The sequence below is a fragment of the Podarcis gaigeae genome (assembly GCF_964106915.1).
Source record: "Podarcis gaigeae genome assembly, chromosome: 6".
In the NCBI taxonomy this organism is placed as follows: Eukaryota; Metazoa; Chordata; class Lepidosauria; order Squamata; family Lacertidae; genus Podarcis; species Podarcis gaigeae.
The window spans coordinates 47,283,498-47,298,884 of record NC_139682.1 but is presented as its reverse complement, the minus strand read 5'-3'; the positions used below and the strand labels follow the sequence as shown (position 1 = coordinate 47,298,884).

At 42.6% G+C, this 15,387-nt stretch overlaps 1 protein-coding gene and 1 long non-coding RNA gene across 2 annotated transcripts; one reads left to right on the top strand and one right to left on the bottom strand.

Annotated features, from left to right (window-relative positions):
• The first annotated feature begins 4,991 nt into the window (after nt 1-4,991).
• RPL10A (ribosomal protein L10a) lies at nt 4,992-11,999 on the top strand. The gene is made up of 6 exons (XM_083745249.1): nt 4,992-5,194; nt 7,243-7,314; nt 8,664-8,744; nt 9,153-9,301; nt 10,555-10,727; nt 11,799-11,999. The coding sequence occupies exons 1-6, from the start codon at nt 5,190-5,192 to the stop codon at nt 11,967-11,969; spliced, it is 651 nt and encodes a 216-aa protein (XP_083601375.1). The 5' UTR covers nt 4,992-5,189; the 3' UTR covers nt 11,970-11,999.
• LOC310847439 lies at nt 11,871-13,643 on the bottom strand. The gene is made up of 2 exons (XR_014565802.1): nt 13,290-13,643; nt 11,871-13,242 (listed from the first exon to the last, which is right to left on the bottom strand). It is a non-coding gene; the product is annotated as an uncharacterized lncRNA (long non-coding RNA).
• Nucleotides 13,644-15,387: the final 1,744 nt, after the last annotated feature.

Below are 15,387 nucleotides of genomic sequence, written 5' to 3'. Positions count from 1 at the left end.
GTCCCCCAACCCCTCCAAGCTGATTCTGAGGCAGTGCCAGGGGATGCTGAAGAGGACAGGAGTACGAGGGAAATCTGTTGCACGCATGGAGCTACGCCACTGGATGTGGCCAGGAGTATGATATTTTAAGATCTCTTAAAGTTGTCTGATCACAATGGAAACTGGTGCTAAACAAATCAACATTCATCCTTTTTCCCTATTGCAAATAGCAGGGGCCTAACTCTTAAGGGAGATCACTGCAGGGGCAAAGGTTTAAGAACTCTTGCTCCCACTGTCACAATACCACCTTCCATCTGTCTCAGGACCCTTCCCCTGCCCCCCAATCAGTCATTTGTTAAACAAAAAAAGTTCTGCATTGCCAAAGTATATGATAAAGTGAAATCTTGCTTGACCTTTATTTTCAATGCATATTGACAAGATAAATCACCATGAGGAAAGTATCTAAGACTGATGTCAAAAATCACACCGATCTGTGCAGACGTGCCACCTTCAAGTCCCCCTCCCAAGAAAAGACATATTATGAAAACCCTATTCATGTGTGCTTAAAGTGGAGATGCAATGTGATGCACTGTATCTAGCATGATTATATAAAACTATCATTTTCTCTCTCTGCAACCTACACTTCTGGGAACTGGGCCAAAACAAACAAGATGAAAATGGGATAGATGCAATCTATTCAGAACAAAAGGCTAAATTGATAGTTAACAATGTGGTTACAGAAGAGTTTAAAATTGAGAAAGGGACACGACAAGGCTGCCCTATTTCCCCATTGTTATTTATTTCAGTCCTGGATGTGCTCTTGAATATGATTAGAGGAGACCAGTTGGTTAAAGGAATTCAGATCGGAGCGAAACAGTACAAACTTAAAGCTTTTGCAGATGACCTGGTTTTGACTTTACAGGAGCCAGAACCCAGTACGAAAAGAGTATTACAATTAATCCAAGAGTTTGGTCGGGTGGCGGGATTTAAACTGAATAAGCAGAAAACTAAGGTATTGGGGAAAAACTTGACAGTTACAGAGTCAGAAAGGTTTCAGAAAGAGACAGAGTTAAACGTGGTTAAAAAAGTAAAGTACCTAGGGGTAAACATAACAGCAAAAAACCTGAGTCTTTTTAAGGATAATTATGAGAAATGCTGGTCAGAAATTAAGAGAGACTTAGAAAGTTGGTCAAGACTGAAACTTTCCTTGTTAGGCCGAATCGCTGCTATAAAGATGAATGTATTGCCAAAAATGCTGTTTTTGTTTCAAACTTTGCAGATTGTGGACAAAATGGAATGCTTTCGGAAGTGGCAGAGAGATATTTCCAAATTTGTCTGGCAGGGCAAAAAGCCCAGAATTAAGTTTAAGATACTAACTGATGCGAAGGAAAGAGGGGGCTGTGCCCTGCCAGACTTAAGGCTGTACTATGAATCAGCAGCTTTCTGCTGGTTGAAAGATTGGCTGCTTCTTGAAAACACTGATGTTCTAGATTTGGAAGGATTTAACAATGCTTTTGGATGGCATGCATATTTGTGGTATGACAAGGTTAAAATTCATAAGACTTTCAAGAACCATTTTGTCAGAAAAGCAGTGTTTAATGTCTGGACAAAATACAAAGACTTATTGGAAAGTAAAACTCCAAGGTGGCTTTCACCATTGGAAGCTAAGGCCCGGAAAAGACTCAATATGGAGGCCAAATGGCCGAAGTATTGGGAAATTTTAGAAAAAGATGGAGATAATTGGAAGTTGCAGAGTCAGGAGAAAATGAAAGATAAAGTGCGAGACTGGTTGCATTACGCTCAGATTAAAGAGGTTTTAAAACTTGACAAAAAGTTAGGATTCCAGGTGGAAAAATCGAAGTTAGAAACTGAACTTCTAGAGCCCAAGACTAAGGTACTTTCTAGAATGTATAACTTGCTGTTAAAATGGAATACACAAGATGAAACGGTCAAATCGGCTATGATAAAGTGGGCACAGGACATTGGTTATAACATCATGTTTGAGGACTGGGAGAGGTTGTGGACTACTGGGCTGAATTTTACTGCATGTAATGCGTTGAGAGAAAATGTTATGAAAATGATATACAGATGGTATATGACCCCAGTCAAACTTGCAAAAATATACCACTTGTCTGACAACAAATGTTGGAAGTGTAAGGAAAATGAAGGAACATTCTTTCACCTCTGGTGGACCTGCCCTAGAGTGAAGGCTTTCTGGGAAATGATATATAATGAACTGAAAAAGGTATTTAAGTATACCTTCCCTAAGAAACCAGAGGCCTTCCTTTTGGGTATTGTCGGCCAGAAGGTGTTAAAGAAGGACCGAACATTTTTTATGTACGCAACAACAGCAGCAAGGATACTTATTGCCAAGTATTGGAAAACCCAAGATCTACCCACGCTGGAAGAATGGCAGATGCAACTGACAGACTATATGGAACTGGCTGAAATGACGGGCAGAATCCGAGACCTGGGAGAAGAGACGTTGGAAGAAGACTGGAAGAAATTCAAGATCTTTCTACAAAAATATTGTAAATTATATGAATGTTAAGGAGGATGCTAGAATGTAAACAATTGGGCACCATTGAGATAGAGGAAGTGATATATGAAGATAAGTTAAATTTAAGAAAAGACAAATTTTTGGAAAAATTTTAAATTATATTTAATTCTTTAAGATTTGAATAAAGGATATTAAAAATTAGAGATATAATATTGGAAAATTAGATAATAAGAATCAAAATAAGGGGATAAATTTGCTGGAAAAACCTTCTTGGCTAGGAACGCAGGAGCGGGAGATGTGAGGGAGTCCAAAGAAGTTAAGAAGATTATGTTAAAAGATATGTTATGTGGTATTGTTTATTGGAATTGTAACTAAATTTAAAAATTGCTAATAAATATATTTAAAAAACAAAACAAAACAAACAAGATGAATTTTAACAGGGAGAAATGTAAAGTATTGCACTTGGGCAAAAAAAAATGAGAGGCACAAATACAAGATGGGTGACACCTGGCTTGAGAGCAGTACATGTGAAAAGGGTCTAGGAGTCTTGGTTGACCACAAACTTGACATGAGCCAACAGTGTGACGCGGCAGCTAAAGAAGCCAATGCAATTCTGGGCTGCATCAATAGGAGTATAGCATCTAGATCAAGGGAAGTAATAGTGCCACTGTATTCTGCTCTGGTCAGACCTCACCTGGAGTACTGTGTCCAGTTCTGGGCACCACAGTTCAAGAAGGACACTGACAAACTGGAACGTGTCCAGAGGAGAGCAACCAAAATGGTCAAAGGCCTGGAAACGATGCCTTATGATGAACGGCTAAGGGAGCTGGGCATGTTTAGCCTGGAGGAGGTTAAGGGGTGATATGATAGCCATGTTCAAATATATAAAAGGATGTCACATAGAGGAGGGAGAAAGATTGTTTTCTGCTGCTCCAGAGAAGTGGACATGGAGCAATGGTTCCAAACTACAAGAAAGAAGATTCCACCTAAACATTAGGAAGAACTTCCTGACAGTAAGAGCTGTTTGACAATGGAATTTGCTGCCAAGGAGTGTGGTGGAGTCTCCTTCTTTGGAGGTCTTTAAGCAGAGGCTTGACAACCATATGTCAGGAGTGCTCTGATGGTGTTTCCTGCTTGGCAGGGGGTTGGACTCAATGGCCCTTGTGGTCTCTTCCAACTTTATGTTTCTATATATTGCTTACCTTACCACTGCAACCTACACTTGTTTATATTGCTTACCTTAACAGTATGATTTATAGTATAACAGTTCACTGCCTGTGAGACTTGTGACAAAGCAACAAGACTAAAAGCTTTGGGATCATGGTTCTGGTACTAGGCTTATTTATAAAAATATTTATATAGTGCTATTTCATTTTTAAAAAATCAAAGTGCTTGACAACAATAGTACATAAAGCCAGACACTGACCTACTGAAATCAATGGACTTTCCATTTCATTAGATGTATGCATGTACAGTGTGTATATATCTATATCCAACACGTACGCACATCAAAAGATAAGGAGAGAAAATTTAAGTTACGAGGTTCCTGGGAAGCAAAGCCCATGCAAAATTGCAGACTGACAAAATACAGCTAGCGAAACCCACAGCCGACCTGCCAGGAAATCCTTAATGATCCACCATGATTTATATCTCAAAACCCTGAGCTGTGTCACCTCCTCTAGAGCAGGAGTGTGGACTAGGTTCGTAGGTTTCCCTTTGCTACTTGCTAGTGCCCCTAGGATCGCCAGTGGGAACCAAGTGCCAAACAGCGGCTCAGAAAGTGGGAAGCGAAGGGCTCCTGCAAGGCACACATTGCCGCTGTCTTCAGTCCCAGAACTGGAGCTCGCACACAAAAATATGTTCCTGTTTGTCCTCCTCCACCCGGTCTTCCTAATCTCGGCAGCCTAATTTAAGAAGGGAAGAAGAGGAAAGGCTTTGGACTGCCGGGCGCAACAATCTACCCGGGGGATCACTCAAGAGATGCATCTACGAGTATCCCGATCTACTTTCTGTCTGCCCTAAAGGTAAAGGTACCCCTGCCCGTACGGGCCAGTCTTGCCAGACTCGGGGGTTGTGCGCCCATCTCACTCAAGAGGCCAGGGGCCAGCGCTGTCCGGAGACACTTCCGGGTCACGTGGCCAGCGTGACATCGCTGCTCTGGCGAGCCAGAGCCGCACACGGAAACGCCGTTTACCTTCCCGCTGGTAAGCGGTCCCTATTTATCTACTTGCACCCGGAGGTGCTTTCGAACTGCTAGGTTGGCAGGCGCTGGGACCGAGCAGTGGGAGCGCACCCCGCCGCAGGGATTCGAACCGCCGACCTTTCGATCGGCAAGTCCTAGGCGCTGAGGCTTTAACCCACAGCGCCACCTGCGTCCCATTCTGCCTGCCCTACTATAATCTAAATTTCTCCAGCTACTTGAATTTCCCGGTGCCAATGGCGGAGTGGAGGGCAGGTATTTTAATTACCGGCTCTTTATTTAAAGCTCTGGAAAGCCTTGACTGCAAGAGACAGTGAGCGCAAAACCCCAGCATCTTTCGTACAGAAACTCCACCCGCCCGAGCCCCACCTCCTTCCCTCCGTCCCCAAATGGCCGCGGCAGGCGAAGTCACGCGGCTAAACCAGGCGCGCGTCTCGCGAGACTTCCTGGACTAGTTCTGGCGGAAGCGGAAGGAGGCGTGTCCTTTCCCTCTACGAGCGAGACGGCAAGATGAGGTGAGTCTGGGTGCTGTTTCAGGCCTTTGGGTTATCCGTCGCCATCCGCGCTTTCAGAGCTGTGTTCGAAGGGCCGCCATGAGGCGGAGGTGGAAGGCGCTTCAGCGGGGCGAATATCGAGGAGGAAGGGCTCTGGCACGGGAGGCGTTCGCGTAGGAGAGGCTCGAAGGGATTCATGGCTGCCTTCGACGTGGCACCGTTCCGGCTCCTGTCAGAAAGTTAGAAGGGTTGTTTTTAGAGGCCCGTAGCTGCTCCTACAGGCTGTCAGATCCGAGCAACAGGGAGTCTCGACCTCTGAAACGCCCTAGAGGCTGAGGGTTGTAGGGCCGGCTTCCCTTCCAGGACCTCATGTTGGAAAGAGAGGCCTCCCTGCCAGAGTCCCTGAAAAAGGCCTGAGTTGCGCTAACTTTCATTCCCCAAACCCTGGATAAGGGGTGCGGAGTGTGTGTATACACACACACATTGTAATACTAGCACGTGTTGTAATATGGGACATATGTGGTGTCACATATTCACATTCACTCAGGAGGAGGAGAATAATAAATCCCACCGTCACATAAACGCATAGAGTACCTGGATATGCAGGTGTACAACATAGGGGGAGAACGTTTTCTTATACCGGTTAGCCTAATTTGTGTATTTTGTGACTTTCTGGAGTGATCTAGTTTAGCAGGTTTATTTGAATTCTATTTTGGCAAACGGAACTAATTTTTTAAGAGGCTTAATCATTAGCAACTGGTAGGAATGTACAAATTTGCGAAGCCATTTATGAATCCACTCATGAATATACAAAATCGCCTTTTTCAGAAAATATTCTGCCCCCAATAACTTGCTTTTGTCACCTGTTGCCTTCTGCATTTAGTCATTGCTGCTGGCATCCATTTCTGGCTGTGGAATATGTGTACCAGGTCCAAATGTCACATTAGTCCTAAAGCATTAACTGTAAAAGTCAAACCTATGTCAAGAGTGCATACTGATTTACACATTCTTTTTCATTGCCTTTTCAACTGTTGGTAGAACAGATGGTGCATTACAGTAACAGTAATATGCACCTGTACCACCATTCACATGTTTAAAACTTGCTCTAGATTAGGCTGGGCTTGTATGTGGTCCAGCAGTTTTTGATAGGAAATGTTAGGGATGTGAGATTAAAGGAAGTGCTACATCAGAAAGGCAAATGTAACTCTTTCTTGAGTATAAAGCAGTCCTAAAGCTTGATATGAACCCCAACTATGCAGCTTAGTGGTTGAGAAAATTATACAGTACTTCCAAATACTTTGCCATTTCTGTCTTTATGGCAGCCAGGAGGGGGAGGGGATCATGCCTCAAGTGAAAATGGTAAAGGTACTGAAGTCTGTTCTTAGTCTTGGCACAGCTTTGACTACCTAGGTATTCAAGTCCTCTTATTCGTAATGTGTTAGCCATCCTGTTCGTGGTTCAAGTGATTAAGTCTATGGGTTTATTAACTGGGAACACCTTGTTTCAAGTAATTTCTGCTTTGCCAGACTCAGTGATTCAGGCAACATTTCCTGTGCCCACCTTAGGCAAATGAGTGGCAAAATCTAGAATAGAACTAAGTGATTATTGCAGATAGGTTGATATTGAACAGTGCGCACGCCAGAATGGGCACCCCCAAATTTCACAACTGCTGGGGAAAATAGTTTTTGAATTGACTCCCCTCAGCACGGCCAGCGGTCAGGATGATGGGAGTTGTGGTCCAACATCTAGATCAGGGGTCGGCAACATGCGGCCCATGACCATTTTACTGGCCCACAAGCCACCACCCACTCGGTGAGCCCCCACCCCCCGCACTGTGCTAAACCGGTGCAGCACGGGGACTTACCGAGCAGCGCCGGAAATAGCTTCTATGCAGGCGCAATTTCTGGCACTGCACCGGCCCGGTCCACAGACAATCTCCGCAGGAGTGATCCAGCCCATGGCTGGTAAGCCTTGCCGACCCCTGTTCTAGATGGCCACAGGTTTTCTATTGCCCTAGCCTAAATAAGTATGTGCAACATGGTTATGGTGTTTTTTTCTTTTCTCTGCAGCAAAGTCTCCCGTGACACGCTCTACGAAGCCGTGAAGGAAGTCCTTCAAGGGAGTCAGGCGAAGACACGCAAGTAAGAAGTTTCCTGCACCTTCTTGTTCTGTGCACCACATCAAAAATTCTTCTGTCTGTGAGAGCCCAAGCAAGAAAATGGAGATTTAAAAAGAACTTAGGTTGCAGAGGTTACATTCTGGCGTGCACCCCCCCTTTCTTCTCAACAGTAAATCCACAACTTCTATGGTTATGCAGAAGAGTCCCATTGAAATTCATGGGCCTAGGTTAGCCATATTTCCAAACTAGGGAGCATGGCGGGATGCTTTCTGCGCCTTTGGCAGAGAGGGCAATGCAACGTTTAGCAGATAGCTTGTACAATGGTCCTTTCTTCCCTTTCTGTTAACTGAGGAGTGAAAATATGGCCTGAGAGCATGTAGCTGGGCAGTGCTGCAGCTGCTAGTATTCGGTTGGCAGCATTGCTGAATCTTGTTTGCATTAGAACTGGAAGGTTCTTCCCAGTGTCTTCTTGACAACGTGAATAGAGGCTTGCAGATGTCCAAGCACATCAGTTGTCCGCTTTTCCTTTGTGAATCAAGGGGAAGGCACTTGCATAGCATCGAGTGGGGCATTTGGGTAGCTGTTGAAATTTAGGGGAAGCAACACAAGCTGCTCCCTCAAGGAACAACTGCAGCAACTTTGCCTAGAAATTGAGAAGGAGGGGTTGGTGATACATAACAGGATGATCATCCATCCCTTGGGACTCTATAATCAGTTACAGAAGTTGTATTTGTTAAATTTATAAGGACTAGAAACATTTGTTTATTTTGTATGTGTTCATGCGTATCAGTGGATCATACTATGAACAGCCACTCTTTAAATTTCTGTGGTTTGCACTGTCTTAGTTTTTGTTTGTTTTGTTTTTGTAAATAATTGTAAACTACACTTTCATAAGAACTATCATAAGGTAGTGTAGAACATGAAACAAAATGTTGCAATAATAACATCAGTAATGGCATGCCTAGAAAATGGTTTTAAAAAAAGTTTCACAGGGCTGATTAAAGTGTACAGGTTTTAAAAGATTCCTGGCTCATGCACCTTCCAAGAGCAGTAGATTATTCCTTGGGTGGGGGCAAGAGAATAGGATTGCTATCTTTGCTTTTTCCCCTGGCAGGAAAATGCAGCTAAAAACATACCCTGATGCTATATCTGTACTGCTGGGTGAATCCAGGAGCAAGAATAAACAGTGCTGAATAATTGAGTAATCAACATGATATCTTTTTACAAGAGCTTGTTGGTGATAGATACATGTGATTGAGCTGCAGAAGTTAGGACAACATAAGTATCTTGCCCACCCACTTCTCAAATAGTACTTGGGTGTACAGCTTAATTCATCCATTGCCTAACTGGTTTCTTTTCCTGTTTCTTTAGGTTCTTGGAGACTGTGGAGTTGCAGATCAGCCTGAAAAACTATGACCCACAAAAGGACAAGCGTTTTTCTGGCACTGTCAGGTTTGGCACTGTTCCTGTACCACCCAGCCTTCAGCCTGCACCCCTCTCCCTGTTACTTCAAGGCTCTTAATTCAGCCTACCTACCCTGCAGCATGTTGACTGAAAAGTACATGGCAGCTGGGTGCAATGCTGAATTGCCCGGGTAGTTCAGATCCCCCTGCTGCAAAGTGGGTGTGGCTGGACGGACCCCTACCCTGGGTCTTAAAACATGAGGGAAGGTGTGGTGAAGCTCTTCTGCTGATCCCACCGATCACTTTATGAAGCCAGATTAGACGCTGGTGGGCGAAGACATTCTAGCTGGCTGCGGTAAGGCTTTTCAGCCATTGTGCAGTGCATCCCTTTAGCGTTTCATATCACTGGCAGTTGTGAGGTGGCTAATGGTGATGCTTCCTTTTCCTCTTCCACCAGGCTCAAGTCTGCTCCACGACCTAAATTCTCAATCTGTGTATTGGGGGACCAGCAGCACTGTGATGAGGCCAAAGCTGTTGACATCCCTCACATGGACATAGAGGCTCTGAAGAAACTTAATAAGAACAAGAAGCTGGTAAAGAAACTAGGTGAGCAAAATTGGAAAAGGGCTTCTGAAGCACCAAGGATATTGTACAACATCAGCAAATAAGAATTAGCATGTATGACATAGCTGTCAACGTTTCCCTTTTTTTAAGAGAAATTCCCTTATTCCGAATAGAATTCCTCGCAAGAAAAGGGAAACGTTGACAGCTATGATGTAGGAGTAGTTAAATATAAGGCATGGTTAAGATATCCTTGGTCTTTCAAGCAGAAAATGGCTTAATTGCATCTAGGCAAAAACCTTCCCCCACCTATCATAGAGTTGGAAAGGTACCCCAAGGATCATCTAGTCCAACCCTCTGCAATACAGGAATATGCAGCTGTCCCCTACGGGATGAACCCTGCAACCTTGGCATTATCAGTGCTGTGAACTATCTGCATTTTCTGGCTACCATCAGAGCATGTCTTTTTTTATCCAGTGCAGTCAATACACATAAAAATTTCCACTTCTGCAGTGTTGCTGCTGCTGCCGCTGCCACCACACACCTCCATAATCTGCTCCAGGTGGTTGGGAGAATTGTGGGACAGAATTTGGCATTGTGCTGGGTAAGGAGAGGACGCTGAAATCTTGTGCCAACCAAAAATCTGCCAAGCAACGTTGGATTTTTTTTGTTTGGTAGTGCTCACTGTCAAAAGTGGGGAAACGTTGATAAGAGTGGGAGAAACAAACCATGATCACTGTCTCCCACATAACATTAAAGCCAGCCAGCTACTCTATGCCTTGTTTTTCTAGAAAAGGAGGAGCAAAGCTGAGATAGTTCAAGCTCTGTGCACCAGCACACAGCTTTAACACACATGCCAACTTGCCTAACCACAGTTTGCAGCTAGCATTATGTGCAAACATGGCTGCTATGTTGGGGTAAATTGTGATTTCTGAGCATCTTATCTAACTGGTGCAGCAAGAATGCTCAGAAGTCTTGTGCAAACAAAAGTCCTTACATAAGCCTTTGGATTGAAGGCTTTGTTTTCATGTAAATTAAATTTTGTCATACAGTTGAAAATGAACTAAAGTATATGGAACCCAAACTGCTTCTCTTGGGATCCTGTTGGATATGGTTAGGTTAGTTCTTGTTTTCATTTCAGGTTTTATTTAACCTCTGGTTTGAATTTCCCTTAAAAAGTAGGTGTATACAAGGAAAGTATCTCATTGTTGGTTTTTGAAGATGTCTGCTTTGCAAGCTTTTGAGGTGGGCCTCAGATGGTCTTGATGCCATATGCTCATCCTTCTGTTTTTTTACAGCCAAGAAGTATGATGCTTTCTTGGCCTCCGAGTCCCTGATCAAGCAGATTCCTCGAATCCTGGGGCCAGGACTGAACAAAGCTGGCAAGTTTCCTTCTCTTCTCACTCACAATGAGAACATGGTGGCAAAGATTGATGAGGTCAAATCCACAATAAAGTTTCAAATGAAAAAGGTAATTTTCTTTTAATTGCACAAATATTTCCATTTTCTGATGTAGTACTGAAGCTACAGAACTTGATAGTCATCTTCACTTGACTGAATTTGGTTGCATTTCCCTGGGTAAGGTTTATTTACAGATACACAAATCTGGCTTATGAATGGCTGAATTTAAAGTACTATTGTACTCCTCCTATAAGGCCCACAAAAGTCTCTGTTAATATCCCTTCAAAAATCCACAATACAGAAGGAGACTTCTTCCAGCTCAGTTCCTGATTGCACTGGCTCAGTCTCTCTTGTTGTTAATTAGATTTATATACTGCCCTTCTCTCAAAAGATCTCAGAGCAGTTCACAAAATAGCACCCTTCCTTAAAGTGGTGAAAAATAACTTGTCTCTGTCATCAAATTCAGTGGTGGCTGATGCAGGTTCCTTTTCCTGCTTAGTGGGGCAGGTGATTGGTGGTAGTTTTGCCTTTTTCATTTTGTGAGCTTATTTTGTTCTTTTAGATGTAGCAATCATTTTGTGTTGTGTTATGCCCTTGTGGCAGCCATTTTGTGACTTGCCCACAGTGTTCTCTAGAGTTTATTCCCTAGTAACTATTTAGGAATTCATCCTGTGTGAGCCATTGTAGTTTGCTGTGTAACAGAACAGGATAAGTACAGTGGTACCTTGGTTCTCGACTTAACCCATTCCGGGAGTCTGTTCAACTCCCGAAACGGTTCAAAAACCAAAGTACGACTTCTGATTGCCTGCACAAGCTTCCTGCATTCAATCGGAAGCCGCGTCAGATGTTCAGGTTCCGAAAAAACATTCAGAAAACAAAACACTCACTTCCGGGTTTGCGGTGTTTGGGAGCCAAGCCATTTTAGTACCAAGGTACCACTGTATTGGGACAACCCATCTCTCCCCCCCCCCCCCAATTATTCTGCTCACTTGGGTGAGGCCTTGCTGTAAGACTTGTGCCATTTGGGATTTTTTGTATGCTTGTGAATGGATTATTTGTATGCTTGTGTTTTCCCAAGCCCTAACTGCTTTTATCTTATTGAGACAACTGAATGAGTAAATACGTTACTTTGTCCTCTCAGGTGCTCTGTCTGGCTGTGGCTGTTGGGCATGTGAAGATGACTGAGGATGAGTTAGTCTACAACATTCATCTGGCCATCAACTTCTTGGTCTCTTTGCTGAAGAAAAATTGGCAGAATGTGCGGGCCTTGTACATCAAGAGTACCATGGGGAAACCCCAGCGCCTTTACTGATGAAAATATAAATATTTTTGACTACCTTAACATGTGTGGATTTTGGCTTTATAAAAGTCCTAGTACCTGGAATCTCTGAATACTTGTCATTTTCTGTTAAGCAGAGAATTCCCCTGCATGCTAACAGTGTTGGGGAATGTACAGAACACTTGAAAAGGCCATGGACTGGTAGCACGCAGGTCCTTTCCAGCACGAAATATGTCAAGGGGTTTGGAGATAGAGCAATTGTTACTTATTTGATTTATATACTGCCCTTGCAAGATCTCGGGGTGGTTCACAGGATAAAAATGCAGTGTAAAAGCACAAATAGTTAAAACTAAAACAACAAAATAAGGACACCCCCCCCAAAAAAATACCACATTTAAAAGGCTGTAGAATGTTAATCAGCTAAATGCTTGCTAGAAGAGGAACATTTTTGTCTGGCACCTAAAGATACATAATGAAGGCACCAGACAAACCTCTCTGGGGATAGCGTTTCAGGAAGCTGCTGCATAGAAAGCCCATTCTTGGGTTGCCACCCTCCATGCCTCTGTACTGTGGAGGGGCACACAAGGACCTTTGATGATGAATGCAGGGTCTGGGTCAGTTTATATGGGTGGAGGTGGTCCTTGAGGTATTTAGGTTCTGTGCCATTGGAAGGCTGAGGGTGGGAAAGGAAGCTGCCCAATACAGAGTCAGACGAGAATAGCCCATCTAGCTCAGTAATATATTTACTGATTGGCAGTGATGCCAGGATTTCAGAGGATGGAGAATGTTCTCCTTTCAAGAAGAGCAAAGATGGGGATAGAATGTCCTATAGTTTGTTACTTCCCAGTAGCCACTTCAGTACTTCACCTGAGCTGCTGAAGGCACCTAATTTTGTGGGCTGAAGCTTTTCTCAATGTGCCACTCTCCACCTCACTATGGAGCATAGAGTACCATATTTTTCTGTCTATAAGACGCCCCTTATTTTGGGGGACTCAGATAATGGGAGATGGCCCAGTGTATAAGACTCCCCCTAATTTTTTGACATTTTTTAGGGCAAAAACCTAGTCTTATGCAAGGAAAAAAATAGTTTCATCTTGCCATGATCAGTATGATATACTTACAACTTGCTCTTAAAATTTGGTTTCCAGATTCCTAATCGTCTTGGTTGCTTTCAACTGGACACACTCCAATTGCTCAATGTCCTTAAAATGTTTCCAGAAGAGGACATGCAGCCTGACAAGTGCAGAATAGAATGGAAATAGTATACTAGTGATCTGGACAGTAGGTGATAACCAGCTAAGTTATACTCGTGAGTAGACCCATTGAAATAAACTTGCTTATTAATGGGTCTACTCTTTTTAACTTTAAATATTTTATTTACAGTATTTTTAGCCTGCTCTTCATTTGAGTATTTTCAGTTTCAGAACGGAACAAAGTAATAATAAACGGGGGGCAGGAGGGGATACAAAAAATACAAAATCATACTGACTGGTCCAATAAACTAATTAACCTTCTGTCATAAGATAAACAAAAATTAAAATTCATACTCTTTCTAAATAGGTAAAAAGCAAATTCAGGACATTCAAATATGAAGCAACCAGTGGGCTTGGCAACAGTTCCAGCCTCATTTTTCACCTAGGGCAGCCCGCTGTGTGCCAGCAGCCTCTCACTATGGCTTTGGAGCAACTTAACACCTTTGACTTTGTAGAATAGGGTTTAAAACTGGCAAGATCTCTGCAAAGAAATACTGCTTTGCAGAGTTACAATGACCCAGCAAGATATTTTTCCGCTAACCGGAAAGCACTCTGGCCTAGGCAGAGATTTACACAAATTTGTAGTACAGTGCAGTCACATTGCAAAAAAAATCAAATTTGTAGTAAAATGGGTGGGGGTGTTTCCTGCTCCAAGGGTTCTGTGTATACATGAAAATCGTGTATATTTGGCCTCTGTGCCAAATGGGCCTTGCTTTATGTGGCTTGGGGTTATTTGCTCAAAGTACTGACATATGTACAGTGCCTATATCCATGCTATGGAACAGATGGTACAGTACTGCAAAAATAAGAGTTTAGCAGACCTCGGCAAGATACTGAAAATCTGATGGGTGTTTGGGGAATGCAGGTTCTACAAATTCATAAAATTATTGTGTCATAACGACATAACTTTTAAAGAACAGATTTGACAATATCAAATCTTAGTCATTTATTTTATAAAATATATTTCATTTATTTATATCAACAATATATTTCACAATGCCGTCAGGTTTTTCTTATAATTCAAACTGGAATTTGCAGATAGAAATACGAGCTCAATGCACCTTTGTAGTTTGTGTTCAGATTCATGCCTATGTCGGAAGGGAGATTACCCAAGGTCTACTTTTAAAAATGCAATCCCGTATGATTAAATTTGATACTTTGCATCAAAGAATAAGGGAGATGACTTGTGGGTTTTCAATAACTTAAGTCTATGGAGTCAAGAGGTCTATTGCCAAAGTAGATTTCAAGAACAGGCTGGCAGAAACCTACACTGCGTTTTATCATCTATCAACAGAGCATGGAAATCTCTTCCATCACCTTAAATAGGGTACCTATGAGGAAAGCTTACACACTTTTGAGGTTTCAGTTAATACTATTTTGTCATTTTGGATTAAAGAATTAGTCATATTTCATATAATCTGGCGCCATATAGAATGGGAAATAGAAGATTTATAATGTTTTGTTTTCTAGTACTGAAACAACATCAAGAACAGATTCATCCTTCAACTGGGAAAGAAGCTTGGGATAATATGCTGAAATTTAATAATCTGTTTTCAAAAAGTGTCCAGGAAGTTTACCAGCAAATGAAAATTTTTGCATTGAATGATGTCAAAACAAAAAATTACAGTAGCTCATATCCATGTACTTGAAATTGACCCAAAATGCAAATCATACTCAGTTGTGTAATTAGGGTGTTCAGTTTCATCTCGTCTTAATTTTATCCGAATTGTATGGCAGTCTTGTTATGGCTTAACAAAAATAACATAAGAGCCTGCTGGATCAGGGCAATGGCCCACCTAGTCCAACATCCTGTTTTCATAGAGGCCACCCAGGTACCTGTGGGAAAACCACAAGCAGGATTCAAGCACAAGAGCCCTCTCCCCTCCTGTGGTTTTCAGCAACTGGCATTCAGAAGCATGACTGCAACTGAAGGCAGAGCATATAGCCACCATGGCTAGCAGCCAGCAATATCCATCAATTTGTCTAATCCTCTTAAGTTATCCAAGTTGCTGGCCTTTACTGCCTCCTGCAGGAGCAACTTCCATACTTTAACAATGCACTGTGGAAAAGTACTTCCTTTTATCTGTTCTGAATCTTCCAACATTCAGCTTCATTGGATGCCCTCGAGTCTAGTGTTACGAGAGGAAAAACCTCAGTTGTATACATTTCAATTATATATTGCCGTACCTACATGTAGA